Here is a 26,710-nt window from a genome sequence, read left to right on the forward strand (position 1 = left end):
TAGACTCCTGGTTGACTCCTCTTTGACTCCAGAATGACTCCAGATTGTCTCCAGGTTGACTCCTGCTTGACTCCAGGTTTACTCCTGCTTGACTCCAGGTTTACTGTTGTTAGACTTCTGTCAGACATTTGCTAGATTCTCGGTTGACTCCCGGTTGACTCCTGTTCCAGTGCACGGCGATGGCTAAACTCAATGCGGAGGTGGCGTGTGTGACGGTGCACGAAGACAGCGTGATCGCCGTGGGAACAGAGAAGGGCCGAGTGTTCCTTAACTCCAGGAGGGAAATTCAAACGGACTTCTACAAGTTTTGCCGTGAGCTCTGATCTGAATGTTGTCTTTACATACTGTGTGAATGCCGACTCATCGTTCACTCCAGTTTCTGCCATGCACGTTTTGAACGTGACTTGAAAAGTCTCTTTAAATCCTTTAAAACTTTCTAGTCTCTGAAATAGACTTCAGCACACTTGCTCTGTTTGTCTTCTTACTTCCTTAGTCATGCTTTTGTTTTGCTTATGCACTCTTTATATTTTTATCTCCTCTTTCTTCCTTTTTTCCTTTTATGTCTTCTCATGAATTGTTTTCATCTCTGCATGCAGGCTTTTTGTTTTTTCATGCATCCTATTAGTCTTGTATGCTTCCGTTTTGTCTTCTATGCATCTCTTCTTATATTTTCCTTATGTGTCCATTTAGTCTTTGTTTTTTGTATGTTTGTATTTTAATGTCTCTGCTTTTTCTTATCTGGTCCTCTTTTTTTCCTTTAAATATTCCATTTCAAATTAAAAGTTCAGGTTTTATTCAACTCACTTTCAACTTTTCCAGTGAAATTCAGCCAAGTCATTCAGCATTCACACTGAAATCTTCTACTTTATTTCTTCATGTATCATTCTGATGAGCTCCACAGCTGCGAGGCGTTTGTCAATTGTGTCTGTTAAATTTTACAGCCTTGTGATCACACAAAGGCACATTCAGCCAAACGCTGAAGTAACTGCAGCGGTTTGCAGTTTTGCTCAATATCTAATTACTTCAACATGAAATAATCAAATCAACAGAACAGTTTCAGGCCGTCGTCTCTTCCATTTATCAGATAAAATTACTCACTACATCACCACGTCTCATTTAGCAAAACCTATTTGATGCATTATGTTTGCGAAACTACAGACGAGGCGTTTCTACTCGTTGAACAGCGAGCAGAAACGTGTCTAAAAGCTCGGATTAATGTTGCGGTTCATGTTTATGGAGCTAAATAAAAATAATGAAGCTTGTAGAAATTGTCATTACAATCCAACTTCCAGCATATGATGCGTTTTTATTCTCCAAGGAAAAAAGTCACATTTTAGGCATGTTTCAGAAACTCTGTGGGACGATCTGCTTCACTTTGTTTAGCAGGATAAAAATAAATCTGCAGGGTGATTTTAATGCCTTAAGTATTTAAAATGTAAAAAACACAACTCTGTAAACATTTGGACCAGCTAATACGCACTTGTCTGTTTTAACGTTACTGAAAGTCGTCACTGGTCCTCTGGCTTCAGGGGCACCGTGTCTGCAGAGTCCCACCACAGCGAACACCCATACCAAAGAACAGGAAGGTGACCTGAGCAAACTGAGTAAAGATGGAGACCACGGCAAACCCAGAGCCTCATCCGAAGTCCAGTCCAACATCTTTGTCCTGAGGAAGATGGTGGAAGAAGTCTTCACTGTACTTTACAGTAAGAAGCAGGAGAACAAAAGCAACCCCAGAGATTTGTTTAATTGCATAAGTTTTTAAACGCCCCATTATGACTCGCAGGTGAGGCTGTGGGGAAAAGCAGCCTGCTCCCTGTGCCTTATGAGTGGATCCAGAAAGACCCGGGGTGTGTGGTGGCTCACGGTCTGCCTGAGGGAGTCGCCCTGAAGAAACCCTCCGAGTACGACACCAAGACGCTGATGAAGATTCTGGAGCAGAGTCACCGAATCCACTTCACAGTGAAGAAGTAAGTCTGGGAAGTCTTAACAGCTGTTTGTGGAGAACAGCTTGATGTTTTTAAAAGCTTGTTTCACATCATGAAAGCGTCTGTTTCACATCAAATGGGTCTTTTCATTCTCTAATGGTTTGCAGAGATGCATAGTTGTGTGTAGCTGGAAGCATGTCGCTGCCTTGGCGTCTTCTTCAGATACTTATTGGTAACAGACAGGTGGCAGGGCTTTAATTATGGCTGGACAAGGTTTTAAATTCAGCTGGTGGAAAAAATAAATCTTATGTTGAGCAGTCAGGCTTGCAGTGTGTGTTTCGTAATATTTAATGGAATCAAGAGAAGCAGTCGTGTATTTCTGTCAGCAGTGCAGCCTTGAATTTAGTTTTAGTATTTTCAGTGTCTGCAGAAGTATGAAAAAACTTTCAGACCTTTACTTTTTGCGTTTTATAAAACTCTGAATTTCTAAAAACCAACAGGCACGCAAAGATCTGTTTACAATATTTTATTTGCAGTAGGATAAAAACTCCGAGCTAACCCCACGTTGGGAAACTCTGTAAACTTGGCTCAGTTTATGAAGACGCAGCAAAAGTGCAAATGGTTTTTCTTAACATATACTGGAAGCATCTTGCCAGTAAAAAAGCCATGAAGCACACATTATTTTGTTTAACTAACATAATTTTACAACTAATAAAAAGCTTGTTTTACAGAAAAAGACTTGAACTCTGTGATTAAAACAATGCGTGGACAGTTGAGCCATTTTGAACTGCGGCTCTGTGTAAACAGTTTGTATCTTACCTGTAAACAGTTTGTATCTTACCTGTTGCAGATAGCTCTTTAGAGTTTATTTCTGACAGAACTGACTAGCTAATGGCTAGTCCGAACTCCACTTAGACCAAAGTGGATTGCTGAAGACCGAGAACAGCTTCAGTCTCCAAAATGTCCTACCGGTTCATGCAAACGTTGGTTTATAAACATTTACACCAAATTGTTTTTAATGGCCTTCCATAGTTAGCTGCTAAAGCTAAGAATTCCGGTTGTAGCTAGCCACAGCACTTCCTGTTTAGCTGGAAGAACATCCTGCATCATATTATTTCTGCTAAAATAAGCAATTTTGAGAAAATGACAGAGATCTTAAAGTTTGTAATGTACTGTAATTTCTGGACTATTGAGCGCACCTGAATATAAGCCACACCCACCAAAAAAGAAGCAGAAAACAATTTTGTACATATATAGGCTACACTTGTCTATAAGCGGCAGGTGTCCACGTTGTAACATTAGATGTTTACACAGAAAGATATTTTAAACTTTTAATTAAATGCATACCAGTAACATACACATACGTACAGTAAATGTTTTTTTCTGAACAGTGCCTGTGACACGGCTGGTTAAAATAAAAATTAAATAAATGCAGTAGTCTACCAGGAAAAGTCATGATCGCTGTGTTCTTTGGCTTTTCGTCTCATAAATCTGACATGGTCCACCTCTAAAGTCTTCAATCTTGTTTTCGGTGGCGATTGTTTGGGCTTTCAGTCGGATCTGCGCGGTGGAAACACCTCGGCCTTCTGCTCTCCGTGTGTTCACCCAGTCTGCAAGAACGTTCTCAAGTTCAGGACATCTGCTTTTTCTTACGTCTGAAAGCTTTCGTCGCCTTTTTGCTTCGATTCAGTTCTTCACGCTGCCGTCTCCAACGTCTCGCCATCGACTCGTTGATGCCAAGCTTACGTGCAGCAGCTCCAGTTCCTTCTTCGACGGCCAGATCGATCACCTTTAACTTGAAATCATCATCTTCATCATCATCTGCGCTTCTTCGTGTTTTCCATGATGGTCTGTGCATGAAGCGCAAAATAACTGATGTGAAGAATTTAGTGAGAGTGCGTTTGATTTACAGTAATTCCAAGTTTCATTGGTCCACTGGGACCTGTTCAGTAATTTCATTGGTCTGATTTAAAAAAAAACTTTATTTATACAGGTTGTCTCAATGAGTCACGAGGACCCCACCCCCCAAGAGAGATGTGTATTGGGCAGCTATTTGAGCACCCGGGTGTGGCGAGGCTAAATGTTTTGGCGGCATGAAGCTAGTTAGCCCGCAATTAAAAAAAATCTACAACTTAGCCGCAGCATAGTATAAGCTACGGAGTTCAATCAAAGCATGTGAAAAAAGTAGAGTCTTGTAAATTACGGTAGTTTCTGTGTTGACTGATGTTGGAGATGTTTGTAGATGGCTGGAGTCCACTTTGGTCTTGGTCCCACTCGAACTAATCATAAAGTCCATCAGTTCTGTCTCAATTAAACTCTTATTTCACTAAACTAAATTCATTCAAAGAGCTTTCTACCGCCCTAATTGTTCAGCTGTTACACAGAGCCCCACTTCAGAATGGCTCAGGTATGACGGAAATATTTTTTAAAAGTTACGTTTTTTTGGGGGGGTGGGGGTATTTGTTTTATATAAATATCATTCCCATCTTCCTATCTTTGCAGATTATCTTTTTTTTTTTTTTGAAGATTTGGAATAAGGTTTGTATCTTAATCATGAATCAAGAAGTCTGATCTGGACTCGAGTCTTTTTGAGCCCAGTTTCAGAACCATCTTTACAAATGTCTTATTAATTCTAACAGACAACGTTACACAGGAATTAGACCGGGCCGGGGCTGGGTATGTAATAGTGCAGTATGATCCAGGTTTGAGAAATAGATCCGTGATTTTGGAGGATTATCAGCTGTAGTAGAGTTGTAATACCAGGGAAGAGGATTCCACAAACTTGGAGCGGTAAAATGTCAGAAATGGCTCAGGCTGTGGTTGCACAAAATAAAGGATGGAAGTACAGGTTCTGTTTGCTTTCCCAGTGTTGAGAAGACTGGTCACCAGATTCTTATAATCTCATGAATCCTTGATGTTAAAAAGAAAACCATTTACGTATCAGAGTATCTTACTTTCTCTTTCCTGGCTGTCACGTGCCGAGATCATTACAAACTGGAGGTTTCCTGTCCTGCCGCTGTGTAATGAAATTAAAATAATGTTCTGAAAATACACACAACAGTGTGTTAACGGTTCCGCCTGTAATTGGTTTGTGGTTTGTTCACAAGATGCTCCAGACGAAGCACGAGACGAGAAGCACGGAGCTAAAACGTCCTCACCAAATACTGTTCAACTGTTAGAAACGATGATTGAAGATGTGCATCTATATGCAGTAATACACAAAAGCCCTTTCAGGTTGCCTTTCTTCTTCTGGCCTCTTTGCACAGACAAGCAGAGGAGTCGTCTCGAGAAGCCAAGTCGAGCGCAGATGTCAGTAACGGCCCTTCCACCGCCGTCGTGTCTCAGAGCAGCCACGCTCCAGGAAAGACATCTGCCCAGGCCGTCACCTCACCGAGTCCTGCCACCTGCAGCAACTCGGTTCTGTCAAACTTCCTGTACGGCATGCCAATGTCCTCCAAACCCCACCCGGATGGCAAGCTGGACTTCAAGCCAACGTCCCTCCTCAACCTGGGCAAAGACCGGCTGGCCACCTGGCCATCTGGGACGGACAAGGGCTCCTCTGTAAAGGACAGCGCCAGCAGCGGTGAAATGGGTTTGACAGGGGAACTTGTAGCTCTCTGGGGTATCACAATACTTTCTGCTATTTCAGTCATTTATGTGTCAAAACATTCAGCTCATTCAGGAGACCGGTGCCATGACTTTTGGTTTTTGCAACTTTTATACTTTTCAAAATATTTAATGTTATCTGCAATTATTGTTCCAATAGAAAAATGTTGAGATGTTGTCAGTTACTTCAAAAACATTGTCCTCTTTGGCTCTTTTTTTATTTTTATGCTACTTGTAGGTTTTAGCTATCATTTACTACTTTAGCTTGCCTTCTACTACTTTTAGCAGCCATTTTGCTACTTTTAAATTTTAGCTAGCTGTTTTTTTTTTCTTTAGCTTTAAGCTTCCCTTTTGCTACTATTAGCATTTTAGTTTTATTAGCATACAACTGACTGTTGGCTGCCTTAGCTAGTGTTTTATTTTTATCTTCTAGCTTTTAAGCTTCGCTTTTGCTACGATTAGCCTTTTAGCGCTTGGCTGCTTTTAGCTATTGTTTTGTTACTTTTAGCTTCTAGCTAACCTTTTTCTACTTTTGTCTTTTAGCTGACATTATTCAGTTTGTTTGGTTTTAGCCAGTGTTTTTCTACTTTAGCATTGCAGCATGTGGTTTAACTTTTCTTTTCGCTATATTTAGTTTTTAGCTGTGATTTTGCTACTGTTACCTTTTACCAAGTATTTTGCTACTTTGGGTTTTAACCAGTGTTTTTGTACTTTTAGATGTAATTAACCTTTTGTTGCTTTTAGCTAGCATTTTGTTACTTTTAAATTGCCTTCCACTACATGTAGCAGCCATTTTGCTACCTTCACTTATCCTTTAGCTACTTTTAACTTTTAGCTAGCTGTTTCTTTAGCTTTAAGCTTCCCTTTTGCGACTATTAGCTTTGTAGTTTTATTAGCATACAGCTTACCTGTGGCAGATTTTAGATAGTATTTTGTTACTTTTAGCTTCTAGTTAACCTTTTTCTACTTTTGTCTTTTAGCTGACATTGTTCGTGTTGTTTGTTTGTAGCCAGTGGTTTTCTGCTTTAGCATTGCAGCTAGTGTTTTAACTTTTTTTTGCTACATTTAGTTTTTAGCTGCGATTTTGCTACTGTTACCTTTTACCAAGCATTTGGCTACTTTGACTTTTCGCTAGTATGTAGGTTATTTTACCTTGAATGGCAAAAAACTAGCTTTTTACCAACCCCTAGCCGTACCTGCTAAGCTACTTTGTTCTTTTAGCTTTTAGACAGTGTTTTGTTACTTTTAAATTTTATTAGCCTTTTGCTACTTTTAGCTAGCATTTTGCAACTTTTGGCTTTTAGCTAGTATTTAGTTTCTTTTAGCTTTTAGCCTGTGTTTTGGTACTTTTAGTCAACTTTTTGCTGTTTTAGTCTGTATTCTTCTTTTACTACTTTACTCTGTTTCAGTTTCATCAGCAAATTTTAGCTCTTATTTTGGAGTCATTTTTAACAGAAAGAATTTTCACAGAAAATTTATTTTCTGTAGTTATATCTTTAAAGTTATGACGGATCAAATTTAGGCGTTATTAGATTAATTTTGTGTCTGTAAAGTGCAGAACAAACTACATTCAACATCAAATAATAAAAGCTAGAGCGCCTACTTGTAGATATGAACGCTTGTTTTTATAATTATGAAAATTAAGCAAATGAGTGTTGGTAAGCTGAACATGTGCGCACCAAAAGGACTTTAACCACATGCAGCTGAATCTGTTTATCTTGCTTTGCGCTTTTAGACGAGCCAACACGACTGCCTGCTGAGCAGGGTCAGAGCCCCCCTGGTGTCCACATCTCTAAGAGGCTCCTCTTCTCCATCGTGCACGAAAAGTCAGGTTGGTTTGAATAAATGACCAACACCAGAAATTAGTTGGTTGTATTTCACAGTAACTGCATCAAAGCATTTTTCCACTAAGATAAAATAGGTACACTGAATACAGTTTGAACTAAATATTGAAACTTTGCACAATCTTGCACTACAAACTCACTAATGAGATGTTTGTTCTGGTTAAGGAGTCACAGACGGATTATTTTAGTCTTAAATCTCAACTTGATTGTTTTAGTTGAGATCTCTGATGTTCTTGATTGGATTTACAGACGCACATGTACAAGTCTAGTTTATGGAAACCAGTATCAAACTGTGCCAACTCCGCGCCATTACGGGCTAAGCTACTTAGCTGTTGAGTAATCCTTTAAGACGATTGCACTGATTTACCGAGTTGGTATTAAGGAAGAGGAGAAGATTAAGTTCAAATACATTCTTGACTCTGAAAATAAAACTAATTTAAACGTTTAGTTTACGAGAAACGTGAAAGAAACTTATTTTCTGTACTGTGTGTAACGCATCGACGTGTTCGTTTTGTTTTCTCGCAGAAAAATGGGACTCGTTCATTCGGGAAACCGAAGACATCAACACTCTGAGGGAATGTGTTCAGATCCTGTTCAACAGCAGATACGGTAAGAAAGGCCTCTCTTTCTAGATGTGGCCGTCTTCATTACATCAAGGGCGACGATTCTTGTTTTTGTTGAGAGATGTTTCATCCTCCATCCGAAGGGCTTCATCAGTCTGGGGGAGGACAGCCCCCGGAAACCATCTTATCACCAACAAACTGGTTGGTCCACTGTACTGTTTGTACCAACAGTTTTCGAATGGGGTGGGGGGCGTAGACGGCTCAACGTGAGGTAGACGGAGCGCAACCTCCATAGTCATCGCCTTTTAGTTAGTGCTTCTGCATTGCGCGCCACTAGCTTAGCGCTATGTCAGTGCCGGCAGTTGTCGGGGTTTCGGTAGGCAGGGTGCTCGGTACAAGGCGGGGCGCCCTGCTTGTAGAGTAGTTCTGGGAGCATGAGACATCATCTTCACACATGGATTGGCCCCCACAGAGTCCAGACCTTATTAACCCCATTGAGAATATTTGGGATGTGTTGGAGAAGGCTTTGCGCAATGGTCAGAATCTGCAATCATCAACGATGGTGAAAAATTAATGTAACACTGGATGGAAACAGATCTTGTGACATTGCAGAAGCTTATTGAAACAATGCCACGGTGAATGCATGCTGTGATCAAAGCTAAAGGTGGTCCAACGAAATATTAGTGTTTGACCTTTTTTTGGCCAGGCAGTGTATATTAAAGTATCTAGTTTTTACTCAGCTCCATTTATGAGCAAAGATGAAGTAGTGTTTCCCTTACCACTCTTTCACAATTCAAGCCCGATGAATCCTGGCACTGTCATCTTGGAATACGCCCGTATCATCAGGGAAGAAAAACAAATCCATTGATGGAATAACCTGGTCATTAATTATATTCAGGTAGTCAGCTGACCTCATTATTTGAGCACACACTGTTGTTGAACCTAGACCTGACCAACTGCAGCAACCCCAGATCATAACACTGCCCCCACAGGCTGGTACAGTAGGCACTGGGCATGATGGGTGCATCACTTCACCTGCCTCTCTTCTTACCCTGATGCGCCTTTCACTCTGGAACAGGGTCAATCTGGACTCATCAGACCACATGACCTTCTTCCATTGCTCCAGAGTCCGATCTTTATGCTCCCTAGCAAATTGAAGCCTTTTTTCCCAGTTAGCCTCACTGATTAGTGGTTTTCTTATGATTAGTGGTTTTCTTAAGGCTACACAGCTGTTCAGTCCCAGTCCCTTGAGTTCCCTTCGCATGTGGAAATGTTCTTACTTTCACTATTAAACACAGCCCTGAGTGCTGCTGTTGTTTTTCTTCCATTTGATTTCACCAAATGTTTTAAATGATCGCCGATCACGATCATTCAGGATTTTTTTCCGGCCACATTTCTTCCTGGAAGACGATGGGCCCCCACTATCCTTCCAGTTTTTAATAATGCGTTGGACAGTTCTTAACCCAATTTTAGTAGTTTTTATAATCTCCTTAGATGTTTCCTCTGCTTGATGTCGATGATTTGACCCTTCTCAAACAGACTGACATCTTTTCCACGACCACGCCATGTGTCTTTCAACACGGTTGTTTAAGAAATGAGAAGCAACTCATTGCACCAGTTGGGGTTAAATAACTTGTTGCAGCTGAAAGATGATCGCCCATGCAGTGATTATCCAGTAGGAGGCTCGTACCTATTTGCTTAGTTAAATCCAGGTGGAGACTTTTTTTTGGCCATGCAGTGTATCACGATGGGAATTAGACGGGAGTTGATTTGGATCGTTGCAACATTTCTTCTTGTTTTCTTCTGTAGAAGAAAGTCGTTCAGTATTTCTGACGATCTTGCTGCTCCTCTTCTAGCTCCTTACTTTTTGTGTTCCCAGTTTCTGGGCTTCAAACTTGGTAAAGGAATAAATAATTTGCTTCAAAGTCATTCCTCTATGAATACAACTTGTTTGTCTTCCAGTATGGAGAGGCACTACGTGCATGCAGAATAATGGCGTCAGGCAGAGCTGGAGTCACCTCCGACACACTCGGAGCCCGAATACACCGAGTGATTAATTTGTTTAAACTTTGGCATAGAAAGCAGCGGGCGACATGCATTCCTCCAGTAAAACCTACATTTTCAGAGAATCTTTAATGCTGCTTGTCTGTTTTCAGGTTTAGCTTTGCACTCGTGGCATCTCTTCCAAACGTAAACCTCGGAGCAGCAATCATCAGACACTTCAGACTCGTTTCTCTTCCAGCTCTAATTATCTTAATGTCCATAAATTTCACATCTGCATCTCTCAGGAGACGGCTTTCCTTCAGCTGTTTGTATTAATTTGAATAAACGCATTGCGTTCAGGTGCATTTTAAGCTTTATGTTATTGTTTTGTTTTCACTTCAGCTGAGGCGCTGGGTCTCGATCACATGGTCCCCGTCCCTTACCGTAAAATCGCCTGCGATCCAGGAGCCGTGGAGATCATCGGCATCCCAGATCAGATCCCCTTCAAGAGGCCGTGCACGTATGGGGTGCCCAAGCTCAAACGCATCCTGGACGAGCGCCACGGTATCCGATTCATCATCAAAAGGTAACTCCTTCGTTTGAGACCTGTTGTTAATGAACGCAGCGACACTTTTAATAAAAACTACGTTGATTTATACCAAAGCCTCATTTATCAGTTCATAGATCAGCTGCTGGATGCATCATAAAAACAAAAGTACAGAAAGGCATCACGCCTTTAACTTGTGTTCGTTAAAGACTTTCAATAATCATCCACCAGCCTTCCCATCTGTCCATTAAACAAGTTTCCTTTAGCGCTCTCCGCCCTGCTGACCGGTAAATCATCTCCATTTAACCTCTCCTTCGCCAGCGTCTTGTTCTAATGGCTGCTCTGTCTCTTTGTCCAAACTGATGTACATGAGACGCCACGCCTTGTTTGAGATAACTCTTTGGTTGAACCCCGCAGGCTGCTCATTAGTGTTAATACAATTAGAAAAGAAGTAAATGGGATTAATTCAATCCGGGAAAAAGAAAAAAAAAACGGAAAAGAGTGGATTGTTCTCTTCAGGTCGAGGGTGAGGTTCTGCCTCAAGTGGAGGAGTTCAAGCATCTCAGGGTTTTGTTCACGAGTGAGGGAAGAATGGAGCGTGAGATTGACAGACGGATTGGTGCAGCGTCTGCAGTATTGTGGACTCTGTGCCGGTCCGTTGTGGTGAAGAGGGAGCTGAGCTGTAAGGCAAAGCTCTCTGTTTACTGGTCAGTCTATGTTCCCACCCTCACCTATGGTCATGAACTCTGGGTAGTGATCGAAAGAATGAGATCATGGATACAGGAGGTTGAAATGAGTGTCCTCTGCAGAGTAGCTGGACCCGCCCTTAGAGATGAGAAGTTCAGTTATCAGGCGAGATCTAGCTGAAAAGGTAGAACTTAATGTAGCAGAAGAAAGCAGGAAGAACACGTCTGCCCATTTAGGCTGAAAGAAGCAGAAACTGGCACAAAAAAGTGGAAATGAACTGAAACGAGCTGAAATTAGCATAAAACATCTTTAAAAGTAGCTAAAAAAATTGGAAAGGAACATAAATTACCAGACGGAAGTGGAGAGAGCACATTTTTGCTGAATTAGGCTGAAAAATGTTGGAGTGAGTGCCAAAGATGTGGAATTTCCTGAAAAAGCTCAAATTAGCATTAAAACAGCTATATAGTAGCTGAAATAGTAGAAAAAGCTGAAACTTGCAGAAATAAGCTGAAAGGAGCATAACAAGCTGAAATTAGCAGATAGAAGTTAGAAGAAGCACAAAAATGTGGTTAGCAGAAAGAATCTGAAAGGAGAAAAAAAAACCTGCTAAAAAACAGCTGAAAGTAGCTGAAATTTTTAAAATTTGCACAAGGAAGCTAAAAAAAGCTGAAGCAGAACAAAATGTGAAAGGAGCAGTAAAAGGCTGTGAACAGATCTAAAGATTTGAAGGATGTAAAATGAGCTCGATTCATTTTCTATGAGAAGAAAAAGGCAGAAAAGGCTAAATATTTCAAAAAGCTAAAGTTGCACCAACAGTCGTAGCAGGATTGTCCTGAAAGAGCCGAACGTTTTGATACGATTTGTTGAAATAGCACAAAAACTGCTCAATGGCAGGCTGTTCCAGCAGGGGGAGGAGTATTTTACAGCAGTTGTTACAACCAGAGGGTTTTAGTAGCAAAAGGGACTCATTACTTGATTGTTTGGCTGCGACAGATCGTTTAAAGAGCAGCTAATGTGCCTAAAGAGCTCTTGATAGCAGCTTCCATCACTTGTAATGTGTTTGCGTCAGGAATGTTTGGCCCCGAGAGCTGAACCGCTCCTTGAACTCTGTGACTAACGGCCTGTTTTTCTCTTTATGTTCCAGAATGTTTGATGAAAGGATTTTCACCGGTAAGGCTGTAATAAATTTTTGTTTTCTTGTTTTTATGCCGTTTTCTACAACGTATGAGCTGCGACGTTGCCCCGTTGCTGAAGCGCTGCTCATCTGTCTCTTGGACTTGCTAAAATTATTGCCGCTAAATGGCAAAGTTCCTGTGGAGCATTTGTTCAAACGTTTTTAATAATCTCCGTTTACTTCATTTTGTGTCTGTCGGGCAGAACTTCAACGTATTTTTTTTTTTTTGTTTATTCGCTTGCTGAACTTACAACTCCCAATTCCCAAAAAGTTGTAACATTTTTAGGTAAAACTAAAGGAACTTTGAATTTGATGGCAGCTACACATTTCAACAAAAGTGTAAAAATAAGTGATGTGAGAAATCTCTGCGCTCGAAGCACGAGGCTGAAAGTAAATCATGATCGTGATGTTCGGGCCCTCAGAGGCCACTGCATTAAAAACAGGTTTGCTTCTGTTCTGTGTACGCACAGCTCACAGTGCCGTCTGCAAACCTCCGTTAAAGCTCTATCGTGCAAAGGAGCCGTGTGTAAACACCAGAAAAGCTGAAATGAACTGGACTGAGTCCAAGTGGGAAACTGTTCTGGGGTCAGACTAATCTAAATTTGAAGTTCTTTTTGAAAACCACAGATGTCTTGTCCTTGGAACTAAAGAGGAGAGGGACCATCCGGTCTAATATGAGCGCACCGTTCAAAAGCCTGCCTCTCTGATGGTATGGGGGTGCATTAGTAAGTCTGGTCTGAGCAGTTGCATATCCGAAGAATGCAGAACAATTATAAGCAGGTTTTAGAACGTCTGGTCCTATCTAGCAAAGAAGGCCCAGAACTGAAGAGCTAGACTCCTCCATTAGACCAGATTGGGACAAGATTCCATCCAAAACCCCCCAATAACAACTGGTCTCAGATCCTGGACGTCCTGACTTTTGAGAGGATGCTTCAAGAGTGGGGACCAGTTCCCACTAAAAAAAAGAAAACTACTCCCCCCGCCAAAAATGATAAAACTTCTTAATCTAAACATTTGATGTGTACCGTAATTTCCGGACTATAAAGCGCACCTGAATATAAGCCGTGTACACTAAATAAAAATAAATGAATTTTGTACATATATAAGCCGTAGGTGTTCATGTTGTAACATGCGTGACAGCAGCACAGCTACTGAGAGATGTGCAGCTCTTGTAGTTCAAGGATCAACCACCAGATGGCGTTTTATAGACTTTATCTTCCTGTTCACCACAGACAGAGTGAACCCCGCAGGTCTTCATGACAATGACCTCCCTCACTCAGGGTGACTCTACTGAATGGAATAACACAAACTAACACATAATGAACACGTAAACTAAGAACAACAGACTAATCACTAAAAGAACTATGCTAAACAGCTCATTAATTTTACCCATAATCCTTCTCTGAGGAAATGTGACCAACATACACAAATATGTACAGCAATGTTTTTTTTTGTAATCCACAAATTAACCGCAGCGTTGTATAAGCCGTGGGGTTCAAAGTGTGTGGAAAAAAGTAGCGGCTTATAGTCTGGAAATTACGGTACTTTGTTCCACTTTGGATGAAAAGTTTGTGAATAAATTTGCTAATTGCTGCTTCCTGTTTTAGCTGTTTTACCAAATGTCCCAACTGTTTTGGAATTAAGGTTGTAAAACGTAAGGTAGTTGAAGTAAATGACTTGTAATGGATTAACTAATTTAATGTAACAGCACTAATACTGTGAAATGTATATATATATTTATATATATCCACCAAAATATTCTGGAAACAAAACAAAAATGTTTGAAAAGAGAGCAAGAAGAAGCAATGGCTTATCACCAGTCCTGTCCCTAAATGTACATACACATTCTGAACCAAAACCAGTTTCATAAGAAAAATTAAGAACACAAAGTAGACCGAAAAAAAAAGTGTAGGCAGAAGCGCAAGCTTATTATATCGTCACTTTGTTATACATCAAACTCAAAGCAGCAGAATATTTTCCTGTATAATTTTCTAAAACATATCAAGGAGTTCCAGATAAATTGATAAACAAACTCATAAAAAAACAAAACACACACAAAAAAAAAATCTGAGTCAATTACAACTTTTTTTTAAAAAAGGGTAACGATCGTCATGTTTTTCCATAACTCAGGATAAAGTGTCATGTTTTGTCAGCGCTCCTTCTACGAGGAGCAGCGAGCTCGGCGATGGTTGTCAGCTTCGTTACGTTTCGTCACCGGCTACAGGACGGCAGCTCCGTCAAATCGTTATTTACACGTTTACACCCGGCAGATGTTCCTGTGCTAATGGGATGCCGTGTTTGTTTTAGCTGCTGGCAAGATCGCGAAGGAGGAGGGAAGGCTTGACCTGGGCTCCACACCTGAAGACGGCTTCTCCGACTGTCTGATCCTCCCGCCCACCGCCGCCGAGCTGGTCAGCAATCCTCACAGCAGCAGGTCGGAGCTCAGCGACTGCTTTGCTTAAATAACGGCTGGTTGCTTTGATCGCCGGCACAAAGTTGTTTTAGTGCAGTAATTACCAAAGTGCATAATACTGGTGCCCTGACAGCAGCTCTGAACATATTACTTTAATCAGAGTGATTTTTAGTTTTATTAAAAAATCAAAACATGAAGTTCTGTCATTAATTACTAAACAAAAATGGCCGTAGGTGGAATGGGTGGAAAACCAAGTTGATCAGCCAGGTGCTGCTGATTAAATGTAATAATTCACTGATTTATCATCATTTATCGCATGACTTTTGTTTTTATTGTTGTGTTGACACACTGCCAAGGCGGAAAGACATCAGCAGTGATCTTGAGCAGCAGCAAGACCAGGAGCTCCAGCTCAGATTGTGATCTTCAGTTCAGCTTAAAGGTTCAACTTCATGACAGGACTTTTAGAAAAAGAGGCCGTGAACGATGTGACGACTTAGTTTGGGCTTGCGTCTGAACAAACCGCTTCAGGACCAACATGAGACCCAAGTGGAAACGTTTACCCATAATGCACAGCGACACGTTCAGAGAAATCCAAACACAGGAATGTCAGCACGGTGGTGGAGCGCCAATGGTTTGGGTTCATTGCAGTCCTTCGGTGAACCAGGATCTCCTCTGTAGACCAAAGGGTTCTGGAGTCTGGGTCCAACAGGACCATGATCCCAAACACAGCAGCTGATCTACAACAGAAACCTCAATGAGCTGAAGCAACCCTGGACAGAGGAGCGGGTCAAAACTCCTCAGACGTACAGGATCCTACACAAGATAATTACTGAGTTGTTGCAGCTGCCGGTGGTTCTACAAGCTGCTTGATCATGAAGTAGATTTAGATTTTCCAAACACTGCCTCTAATTAAAACCAAAGAAGAAATGATGACTTGCTGGAGGTCTTTCTTTTTTTTTTTTTGTCTTAAGTTTTATTTACGTAATATTTACTTCTGGTAACGACCTTTTAGTTCCTTATACAGAAAGTTTATAAAAAGCTGTTTCTTGTCTCTTTGCTATGAGCGTACAAGAATATTCAACGTATATTCATAACTTTTCATTGATTTCACAGATCAACGAGTGCTTGTGTGAGTCCTCAAGCTGACTATGAAGCAGGTAATTCACTTAAAAAAGAAATTTAAAAAAGTCTTCATGATGCTCGAGACCAATCGCCAGTCCTCGGCTTTGGCTTCCTCTTTTCTGTTTGGTCTGATCAATTAAAGCTAATTTAGTTTAGCTCCATTGGTTTGCTGTAACACGACGGATTCGCCCTGAATAAACTGCTCAACCCCTGCAGGTCCTGCAGGTCCTTCAGGTGACAGCATTCCTCTGAGGAGGATCAAAATGGAGCCTCCAGACGGGGAAGGAGTTCAGATTGCGGTGCCTGGTAAGTGAGGACATTTAAAGTATTAATTACTGAAACACGAGTTTGTTTTTGGATGGACTCAGTACTTTTGACACGCACCGATATAGACCACAATAAACATAATCAAGTCTTTTAATCGAACACTCTTCAACTCTTCTCATCTCTCCCAGATCAATCGTATAGAGTGAATTTTGCATATTTTTGCACAAAACGTCTTCCCGTTAACCGGCCTTAAAGACTTCTCTGCGTCTTAGCGACTAGAATAAAGTTTTGCTTTTGCTTAATTAAATTACCGTAATTTCCGGACTATAAGCCGCTAATTTTTTTCCCACATTTTGAACATTGCAACTTGTACTGTACAGTGCTGCAGCTAGTTTTTTTTTTTTTTTTTTTTTTGACGGGCTAACACCTGGGTGCTCACATAGCTGCCCAATACACATCTCTCTTGGGGGGGGGGGGGGGGCAGGTGAGTCCTCGTGACTCATTGAGACTACCTGTATAAATAAAGTAAAAAATAAAATCTGATCAATTAAATTACCAAACAGGTCACAGTCTGCTGCCAGTGGATCCTGACACGGCACAAGCTTGCGCAGGACGAATACGAAGGTAGCGATCATTAGCTATGTTTACATGCGCAAAATTCTTTGACCGGATTAAAATGTTTTCAGATTAAATAATTCAAATGTATAATTTACATGAGCACAGTCCGTTCATGACGAGCGTTTACATGCAGCGGGTTTTTGTTCTGAACAGAAGTACGGACATGCGCCGAGCGGTAAGCTCTCCGTAAAAAAAGCACAGAAGAAGAAGTTCCACTTCCGGGATGAACGTAAACAAACCTGAGCGCCCAAAATGGACCCGCGACAGGTTTTAATGACGGCGTCTCGTTGCTGCACTCCCTGACTGAGCTGCAGGTGATACAGATCATTTTGAGCTCTTTCAAAGTTTCTAGTAGAAATGTTGTGTCGCTTCCCCGACATGCTAATTTTATTAGCATTAGCCAGGCAGAAATGACAGGTGGCACGTGTGCAGTCAGGTCAGTTTTTCACGATTGGAAAAAAAAAAGAACAGATTAAGTGTTTACATGCGCACCTTTCGGATTATGAATCGGCATAAACCACCCGTCTCATTCTGATCGCAAATTCTTTCGGATCGAGCTGAATAAACAAAAAATAATCCGAATTGGGTCGTTTACACGCATTTTTTATTCCGAATGGCCGTTTAATCCGATTACTTATGTCCATGTAAACATAGCTAATGACTTCTTGGTAGGCTACTGCATTTTTGTTTTATCAGCCGTGTTCCAGGCACTGTTCAGACAAAAACATTTATTTTACGTATTTGTGTACGTCACCGGTATGTATTTCATTAAAAATTTTTAAAAATCTTTGTTTAAATGTCTCATGTTACAACGTGGACACCCACGTCTTATAGACAAGCGCGGCTCATATTTGTACAAATGTATTTATTTATTTTTATTTAGTGGGCGTGGCTTATATTCTGGTGCGCTCAGTAGTCCAGAAATTATGGTAGTCATCTCCGCGAGGAGCACTTCCTGCCAGCCGTCTTGTTTCTGTCGCCTGTGTTTTATTTGGATCAACAAAGGTTTCAAAGCATCCACCACAAGGATGGGACACCCCTCTGTTTCAGAGCCGTCGTCTGATTAAAATGTGATGAAATATTGCAAACGTTCTGTTTTATTCAGTTTATACATGCAGGAAGGTTGTTCTGGACACACGACTGTCAGGGACGAGGCATCTGTTGTACAGAATAATCAAAATTCAACTGTGCAGCTAGCAGCAACATTTACGACACAAGTATCGTATTTATCCAAGTCATTCGGTTGTGTAGATCTCACTGTGAGACAAATCGAGGGAGAAAAATGTTCAACTTTAAGTTTAAATTGTCTTTTTGTGCAAACCGATCATTCGTTGAATATTTTTCTTACAAGTTTTCTCACTGAATAATGGACCGTTTGTCAAAAACAGTCAACTAAAGTAACGACTGGTGTATTTTAATTGTTCAGTACTTAAGTTTTGAAGCGCTTGACTCAAACTCAAACCATCTCAGTTTAGACCAGTGCTTCTCAATTCAACCGACACGGTTCAAGCATGGCTCCCAAAATGACAGTTATTTGTTCATAACTTTATTTTTAGTGAGTCTGAGAGATACGAGCAAACAGCTGCCGGAACGCATGCGACAAAACAAAATGAGAATGGTGGGAAATAAAACAAAAACTACTTCCTGCGGCAAGAAAAGCATGTTCTCCAGGTCACATGCCCCACTATTTGAGAAGGACTGGTTTAGACTCGCACCAGAGCTGAATGTCAGACGAGCTCTGACGGAAAACATTGAGGCTGGTCCAAATCCGAATACATGCTCTTACTTTTGTTTAAATTTAAATAAAAAACAAACAAACCTTCATTCACTCAAATGTTCTGCTCGGAACACGTCTGGTCTGAACTCTCAAAATTCACCTAGATCTGATTCACCTCCTCGTCTCCAGGTTGCTCGTGGAGACACCAGCATTCGATCTTTTCACGATTGTTCTTGTTGCTTTACTTCCTAACGGTGAAAATGACTTAACACCCGCTCAAATCTTTGTTTCAGTCGAGGCGAGCACGAGCGGGGAGGAGCCCAGTGAGCCTGTGACCGAGCCCGTTTCAGGGCCGCCGTGTCCATCGCCCCCTGCTCCCGCTGCTCCTCCAGCTCCCTCAGCTCCTCATCAGCCGATGGAGAGCCACTCAGGTAATCATCTGCGTCATCCGCCTCCTCACCGTGCAGCTCCTGGAAACTGCATCTCCCATCTTCCACCTCACTCTGTCCTAAACTCGCTGTGTGAAAGCACAAATAATTTATAGCTTCCTTTTACTTCCTTGTTGCCGAACCTCCCCAGTCACACCAGTAGCCACCCTTAAATATCTCATCCCTGACTTGACCTCTTGTAGCCACTGTCCTCTGAAGATGAGCGCTCACTGGGAAAAAGCACCGTGCATTCACTGCTGTCTGCTCTTGTTTAGCACCTTTTAAACCTAAAGGCTCGGTCATGATCAGAATGCACTGTGCTTCTTTGCAGATCATGGGGCGTCTTCTAGTCCTGCAACAGTTAGCTAAAGGTCCTTGTTTCCCCCAAACTTTAGTCAAATCTCCAAGAACATCTGAGTAGACTGGACGCTCATTCGTTAGGCTGCTAACTTGAATTGGGACTGGGAGTCAACCTTTATTTATACAGGTTAATCCCATTGAGCCTCAGGGACTCATTTACAAGAGAGACCTGAATTAAATCTGTTAGATGTAATTAAACGTCTGTTTTATTAAGGTGGAGCAGTTTGGTTTTCTTCTTCTGAATCTTTCTCTGTTCCACATGAAAGAATAGAATCATCTTTATTCTCACTTTGTACACAACGAGATTGCAAGATGGCCGCCAGTGGAGCGTCCTGATTCCATCTCCAGCCCCTCCACGTGTTTTTTGCGTGAGACGCTGAATCCCAGGTTGCCCCGTAATGATCATGGGTGCTTGCTCTGCTTTAGTAGAGTTCATATAAGAATGACAGAGGTGGCTCGGTGGTCGGCGCGGCTGCAGGTTCGAGCCCAGGTTGCATCAGGACGGGCGTTTGGAGTGAAGCGATTGACAAATCTTATGTGCAAGTCGCTCGCTGAAAAGAAAACAACAACAACAACAACAGAGGTGTTCTACTAGTCTGGCTGTCTTTTGTCATTGGGGATGATTACAGAAGAAGCGGGGCAGTTTTTTAGACGTCCTGATGTTGCTATAAAGGTGGAGCTCTGCTATCCTGATGCATGCTCAAGCTCTGGAGCTCTGCTCTTCCACTCACCCCAACATCCTGAGCATCGTCACATAAATGAGTTCTGCTGCGTTTGAAGCCTACAGAGGCTGAAGGTCTACTCAGAGTCATCTTGGTTTTAGCTGATGTGGCGTCCAGAAGGTGATCGTTTTTTATTTTGTTTGCTTGTTGGTGCTTTGTTCAAGTTTTCTTATTTTTTCACGTTTTACCAGTAAAGGAGAGAAAGTTGAGGTAAGTGCAGAAAATTGTCACATTTAGTTTTGTTTATTTATTGAGCTAAAATACTCAAATTCAGGCATTAAATGATATTTTATGTGGGTTTTCAATTATGAGCTACAGTGAGCTGATTGTAGCAGCTGCTGCGTCTTCATTTTTTTACTTGGTAATTGATTACATATGCACAATTGATAGATACTTTATTAATCTCAGGGGGAAATCTGAGGCATCCAGTAGCATGTTCTAATTATACACATGAAATAATCAAAAAAGAAGCAGAATACACAAAATTGGAAAGAAGACAATATGCATATGTACAAGGTTTGATTAACCAATATGTATACATACATACACATCTAAGCATACATATACTGTACATATACAGGTATATACATATGTAAATATACATGCACACACACATATGTGTTCGGGGTACCGCAGAGTTACAGGGCTCTTTTTTTTTTTTAACTGTACGAGTTGAACAGTCTAATGTCTTGAGGCACAAAGGACTTCCTGAATCTGTCCATATACTTTTTTTAAAGTGGTCAATATCAGATAATGAAAACTGGTTGAGCGATTAATCAGTGGGTCTCTAGTTGACAGTTATGGGGTTGTTGATTTTCTTCATATTGCATCATTAAAGCTCCGGCACTTGAAAAGAAGACGACTAAGAGCTGGGTGCTCTGTGGAAAAAATGATATTTATAAATTGTTCGAGTAAAAAAATCATGAACGCATTGTTCTGTTTGTAGATGCAACCAAGTAGTTTAAAGCAGAGATCATGAATGGGATCACAACGTGCATTTATAATGGGATTTCCTTATGGTCGGTTAGTTTAAAAATATACATTTTTTCCCCATAAGGAACATTAGAGGGTGGTAAAGTTACTGAGAGGTTACAGGAGCATTTAAAACAATTCTGACGAAATAAAACTAATTCAAAAGGACATTTCTGCTCCTCGTGATGTTCTTTAAAAACATGATTCATGAGCTGTACGTCCGTTTGCTCTTCTCATGTTTTCATTTCATCCTGCAGCTGAATCTGTGTCGCCCGGCGCAGCTCCTCAAACCATCAGAAGACCCTCTGAAGGTACGTTCAACTTGTGCGGTACGTTCATGCGTTTCTCCGTACATTTGAAGTTGAACTTGTCAGCGAGGAACTCCGGTATTTAAAAAGAAAGGGAAGTGGACCCAGCTAACTCTCTTTAACCCTCGTTTTCTTGTTTAGTTTCACCTCTCTGCTGCCCTCCATCTATTTATAATGTTCCTCCGTGATTAATGCACGTTAACCCCCACCCCCACACCTGGTGATGGTACAGTCTGTTTGTCACTGCCAGGTCATTGTAGCGCAGCTGCAATTAATCAGAACAAAGTACGTGAGCGGAGAGGCAGTAGTGGTGGCAGGTGGGGAGCAGCCTGACCCGCTCTGCAAGGCGTAATAATTCTCTTTCTGTTCCCTCGCTGTGACCATTTTCACCGTTCAGCTGGGAGTCTGGTGGAGGACATCGGTGAGATGATTCTTCAGCTTCGGAGACACGTGGAGAACCTCTTCAGCATCAAGTTCGGTAAGCTGCCGGTAATCCTCGTTCACAGGACGACGAGATCTTTCCTTAATCGGTGCTGAGTCCTTCCAGGTTTATGCATTTTTAGGTTTGTTAAAATATTAATGTTGCATCAGATGGACGCTGTTCTGAGAAATCAGGCAAATAATAATGTGTCTGTTGTAGAGGATGACATTTTTTCAGGAGTCCTGCGGGTCACAGGATTCTGGCAGGACAGGAGTCAACTTTATTATAACTCACAGGATTGGGATGGGACAGGATGAAAAGTTAACAGGACCAGACAGGAGCGGGAACCAACAAATAGAACAAAAAATAAACTTTGAACAGGCGCCACTTTTTTAATTAGTTTTCTTTCAATAAACCTTCACTCTGGAATACCAGACTTGCAATTCTCCAGTCTGTAATGTGTTAAACGCAAAGTAATATAAAAAGAAATGGGTAGAAGATTAAATCAAATTAAATGTATTTCCTAAAGGCTAAATGGAAGAAGAAGAAGAAAAAAACAGGAGCGGTACAGGAGTGGGAGTCATTCCGAATGGGAGCAGGAGTCATGTTACCAGGAGTGGGACCAGGACAAGACAGGAGTGAAAATCCACTCCCATGTCATCCTCAAATCTGTTGGCAAAATATCTCATGAACCACTGGATGAATTTTGAGGAATTTGTCGGTCGGTCCGTCCGTTCGTCTGCTGACACAGAATCCTCCTGTCTGATTTCTTGTCCAAGCTCTAAACTGATAAAACTTTAACAGAAATATCAAACTCCACACCTCGTTGATCAAGGATGATCGTTAATGATTCCAGGGTCAAAGGTCAAGGTCACAGACGACTCATGGTCAAACCTCGTCCGTGCTCCAGCTTGACACTCAAGTAACACAGAAATGTCCGACCCATTGTCCCCTGGTTTGTCTCTGTCCATTCATAAGACAGTCCACAGGAAGTTGTCCATGATGTAACTCCACGAATGTGTAGGACAGAAAATGTCCTTAGACTGTCTCCACATTGGATCTTCTAGGATTTGTCTGGTTATAAATAGGTTAATGAATGAATGATAAAGTTGTAGTTCTCGGCTGATGGCTTCAGCTTCATGTTCTTTAATTAAACTTTTTGTTTACCCCGTGGCCGTTACTCAGTCATATTTAAACTTTAACAGACACTTCCAGGAGTGTTTGAGGGAAGACGGCTTTAGATTTGATTACTGGCAGGAGTACGATGTCCCTCTCACTCCTGTGCTCCTCTTTTATGATCCCATATTAATACAACATGCCACATGCATCCCTGAAAGTGATTCTAGGCCTAATTCAGATTAAATTTGATAGTTTGGGAGGATCTTCTTCCCTCAATCTTGCATTTATTTAGCTTCACATATTCCCAGATTTCAATTTTTTTTCATTACTCATAAAATTAAAACCAGAACACAAGATAGAAATGTTTATTTATCATTTCAAGTTGTTTATTCTTCCTCTTCAGCCGAAGCTCTCGGCCTCCCTGAACCAGCCAAGGTGCCGTACTCCAAGTTCCAGATGTACCCAGAGGATCTGTACGTGACCGGGCTTCCAGAGGGAATCTCCCTCCGGAGGCCCAACTGCTTCGGAGCGGCCAAACTGCGCAAGATCTTAGCCGTCAGCAGCCAGATCCAGTTTGTTATCAGAAGGTGGGAGCACGTTGGTCCGTTCCACGCTGTGATGAAACCTGCAGGTCTGTGAATCGTCTCGTATTTGTCTCCAGGCCTGAGGTTCTAACGGAACACGTGAAGCAAGAGATGCCGTCCATGTGTGAAGCAGGTACGAGCGGCTCGGTCCTGGGTCTCTGATGGGTCACATGATGAATTCAAGCAGCTTCAACTGTTCATGCATTTGTAAATGGATCCATTTTATTCCTCAGAGGTTTTTTAATAAACCAAGAAAATGTCATTATTTACTGTGATGGTTCATGGTTGAGTATCTACAGCTTTGAATTCTGTCTGGAAGCTCTAACTTCAGCTTTTTAAAGATTATTTAAACTCCGCTCTGCAGAGGTCGGATTCAGTTCAGCTTCTATTTTAAAACGGCTTTTTAAAAGAAAAAAGTCCTCGCAGGGATTTCCTGCAGCTGCCTTTTCATCTCTGTAGAAACGTCTGAAATTAGAAGCATCTGAGAGCGTTTGTTGTGTTCAGAGCATCTTGTGAGACGACAAAACGAAGGTTTCAGGCTGTTTCTTGTTTTAACAGAGCTGGACGCCAAGGACGCAGCGCCGGTAACGGAGGACGCCGCAGCTTTATCCAAGAGGCCGGGGTTCTCAGGTTCCTTCATGTTTCATCGCCGAGCTCTTTAAACACGAATCAGCTCCGTGTTTTCAAACGAATGTTTAATGAGCACCGTGTCCTTCGCCTCCCGTCCCCAGAGTGCATGGAGTCCAAGCTGTCCAGGATCGACCTGGCCAACACGCTGCGGGAGCAGGTCCAGGATCTGTTCAACAGGAAGTACGGCGAGGCGCTGGGCATCAAGTACCCCGTCCAAGTGCCTTACAAGAGGATCAAGAACAACCCCGATTCAGTCATCATCGAAGGCCTGCCCCCTGGGATCCCCTTCAGGAAGCCCTGCACCTTCGGCTCGCAGAACCTGGAGAGGATCCTGGCGGTCGCCGACAAAATCAACTTCACCATCATGAGGTGGGATGCCCAGGTCACATGACCACCCCAAACCAGTTCACACGACCGCCTTAAACCAGGGCACGTGACCAACCAGGTCATATGACCACCCAAACTGGTCCAGGTCACATGACCACCCTAAACCAGTTCACACGACCACCTTAAACCAGGGCACATGACCACCCAAACTGGTCCAGGTCGCATGACCACCCTAAACCAGTTCACACAACCACCTTAAACCAGGGCACATGACCACCCAAACTGGTCCAGGTCACATGACCACCCTAAACCAGTTCACACGACCACCTTAAACCAGGGCACATGACCACCCAAACCGGTCCAGGTCGCATGACCACCCTAAACCAGGTCAAATAACCACCCAAAACCTTGTCACATGACCAACCAGATTAAATAACCACCCAAAACCTGGTCCAGGGCACATGACCAACCAGGTCACATGACCACCTAAACTGGTCCTGGTCGCATGACCACCCTAAACCAGGTCAAATAACCACCCAAAGCCTTGTCACATGACCAACCAGATTAAATGACCACCCAAAACCTGGTCCACGTCACATGACAAACCAGGTCACATGACCACCCAGGTCACATGACCACCCAAAATCTGGTCCAGGTCACATGACCACCCTAAACCTGCTTCCTGGTGACTTAAAGGACGTGAAGGAGCAGATGTAGCCAAAAAAGATCCAATTTTCAGATCTGTTTCATGAAAACTCTTCGTTTGATTAAAATCGTAATTTTTTAGCAGAATTACTTGATTTTGTTTCTAATATTCAACCTTTATATCAGAGTTTGTAGGAAGTGAATTTAAATTGATTTGCTTTTTGTTTTCAGACCTTTTCAAGGACTTATTCCCAAACCAGGTACGAGTAGAATGTCTCATTTATCAACACGTGTGACTGACGAGACTAACAGGTCGTTTGTTTCCTCAGCGCCTCGGAGAGTCACGCTACTAAAGAAGGCCTACGCCTCGATAAGCGGTGAGGAGAAAACGTTTTTCTCTCGTCAGAGACGTCGACACTGTGTCGTTACTTTCGTTCTCATCCCGCTCTGACTCTATTCTCCTGACAGACGAAGACGACATCAACCGCATGGGGGAGAAAGTCGTCCTCCGAGAACAAGTCAAGGAGCTGTTCAACAAGAAATACGGTAAAGATGTGCAACGACGTCTTCGTGTCCACTAGAACCTGAGGTTCTGATGGGTTCTGTCAGCACCACGTTGTCTCTGCAGCAGAACAGCTCAACGAGCTGAGAAGCAGGTTGGAGGAGGGAAAACTAAAATATTTTCCTTCTTTGTTTGTTTTTTGCTCCTTCTTTTCTTTAGCCAGTTTTCCAGTCTCATGATGCTGCCACCACCATGCTTCACTGTGAGGATGGTGTTCTCTAAACAGTATCTGACAGCAGCTTTAGGTTTGTCATATGCAGATCAACACGAGGTCAACAATGTAATCAAATGCTGAGGACGAGAAGAACCGTCTTGAATTGCCAAAAAGCAAAAACAAAAATACAAAAACAACGTGCCAAAAGTGAAAAAGAAAACATCTACAGCACCATGGTACTGTTAGCAGTGTGGTTCTGTTAGCACCATGGTACTGTTAGCAGTGTGGTTCTGTTAGCACCATGGTACTGTTAGCAGTGTGGTTCTGTTAGCACCATGGTACTGTTAGCAGTTTGGTTCTGTTAGCACCATGGTACTGTTAGCAGTTTGGTTCTGTTAGCACCACGGTACTCTTAGAAGTTTGGTTCTGTTAGCACCATGGTACTGTTAGCAGTTTGGTTCTGTTAGCACCATGGTACTGTTAGCAGTTTGGTTGTGTTAGCACCCTGGTACTGTTAGCAGTTTGGTTCTGTTAGCACCATGGTACTCTTAGAAGTTTGGTTGTGTTAGCACCACGGTACTGTTAGCAATTTGGTTCTGTTAGCACCACGGTACTGTTAGCAGTTTGGTTGTGTTAGCACCATGGTACTGTTAGCAGTTTGGTTCTGTTAGCAGTTTGGTTCTGTTAGCACCATGGTACTGTTAGCAGTTTGGTTCTGTTAGCAACATGTTCTGTTAGCGTCATGATACTGTTAGCACCATGATACTGTTAGCAGTGTGGTTCTGTTAGCAACATGTTCTGTTAGCATCACGGTACTGTTAGCACCATGGTTCTGTTAGCAGTGTGGTTCTGTTGGTAGTGATGTTCTCTGGTCCCGTTAGCAGTTTGGTCCCGTTAGCAGTGTGGTTCTGTTAGCAACATGTTCTGTTAGCATCATGGTACTGTTAGCAGTGTGGTTCTGTTAGCACCATGGTACTGTTAGCATCATGGTTCTGTTAGCAGTGTGGTT

General features: G+C 42.1%; 1 protein-coding gene across 1 annotated transcript in view; it reads left to right on the top strand.

Moving 5' to 3' along the window:
• Nucleotides 1-26,710, top strand: part of gtf2ird1 (GTF2I repeat domain containing 1) — a 42,501-nt gene that overhangs the window by 11,351 nt on the left and 4,440 nt on the right. Inside the window, exons 3-23 of the mRNA XM_037688216.1 lie at nt 171-312; nt 1,530-1,706; nt 1,787-1,970; nt 5,195-5,511; nt 7,270-7,365; nt 7,904-7,987; nt 10,327-10,510; nt 12,303-12,328; nt 14,640-14,766; nt 15,859-15,902; nt 16,093-16,173; nt 18,763-18,900; nt 21,209-21,262; nt 21,657-21,737; nt 23,203-23,386; nt 23,461-23,516; nt 23,942-24,013; nt 24,115-24,382; nt 25,217-25,245; nt 25,315-25,362; nt 25,454-25,531. Coding sequence (XP_037544144.1) covers nt 171-312; nt 1,530-1,706; nt 1,787-1,970; nt 5,195-5,511; nt 7,270-7,365; nt 7,904-7,987; nt 10,327-10,510; nt 12,303-12,328; nt 14,640-14,766; nt 15,859-15,902; nt 16,093-16,173; nt 18,763-18,900; nt 21,209-21,262; nt 21,657-21,737; nt 23,203-23,386; nt 23,461-23,516; nt 23,942-24,013; nt 24,115-24,382; nt 25,217-25,245; nt 25,315-25,362; nt 25,454-25,531 — 2,470 coding nt within the window. The remainder of the gene's footprint in view (nt 1-170; nt 313-1,529; nt 1,707-1,786; nt 1,971-5,194; nt 5,512-7,269; nt 7,366-7,903; nt 7,988-10,326; nt 10,511-12,302; nt 12,329-14,639; nt 14,767-15,858; nt 15,903-16,092; nt 16,174-18,762; nt 18,901-21,208; nt 21,263-21,656; nt 21,738-23,202; nt 23,387-23,460; nt 23,517-23,941; nt 24,014-24,114; nt 24,383-25,216; nt 25,246-25,314; nt 25,363-25,453; nt 25,532-26,710) is intronic.

Source organism: Nematolebias whitei, chromosome 14, assembly GCF_014905685.2.
Source record: "Nematolebias whitei isolate Nwh7 chromosome 14, NemWhi1, whole genome shotgun sequence".
NCBI lineage: Eukaryota > Metazoa > Chordata > Actinopteri > Cyprinodontiformes > Rivulidae > Nematolebias > Nematolebias whitei.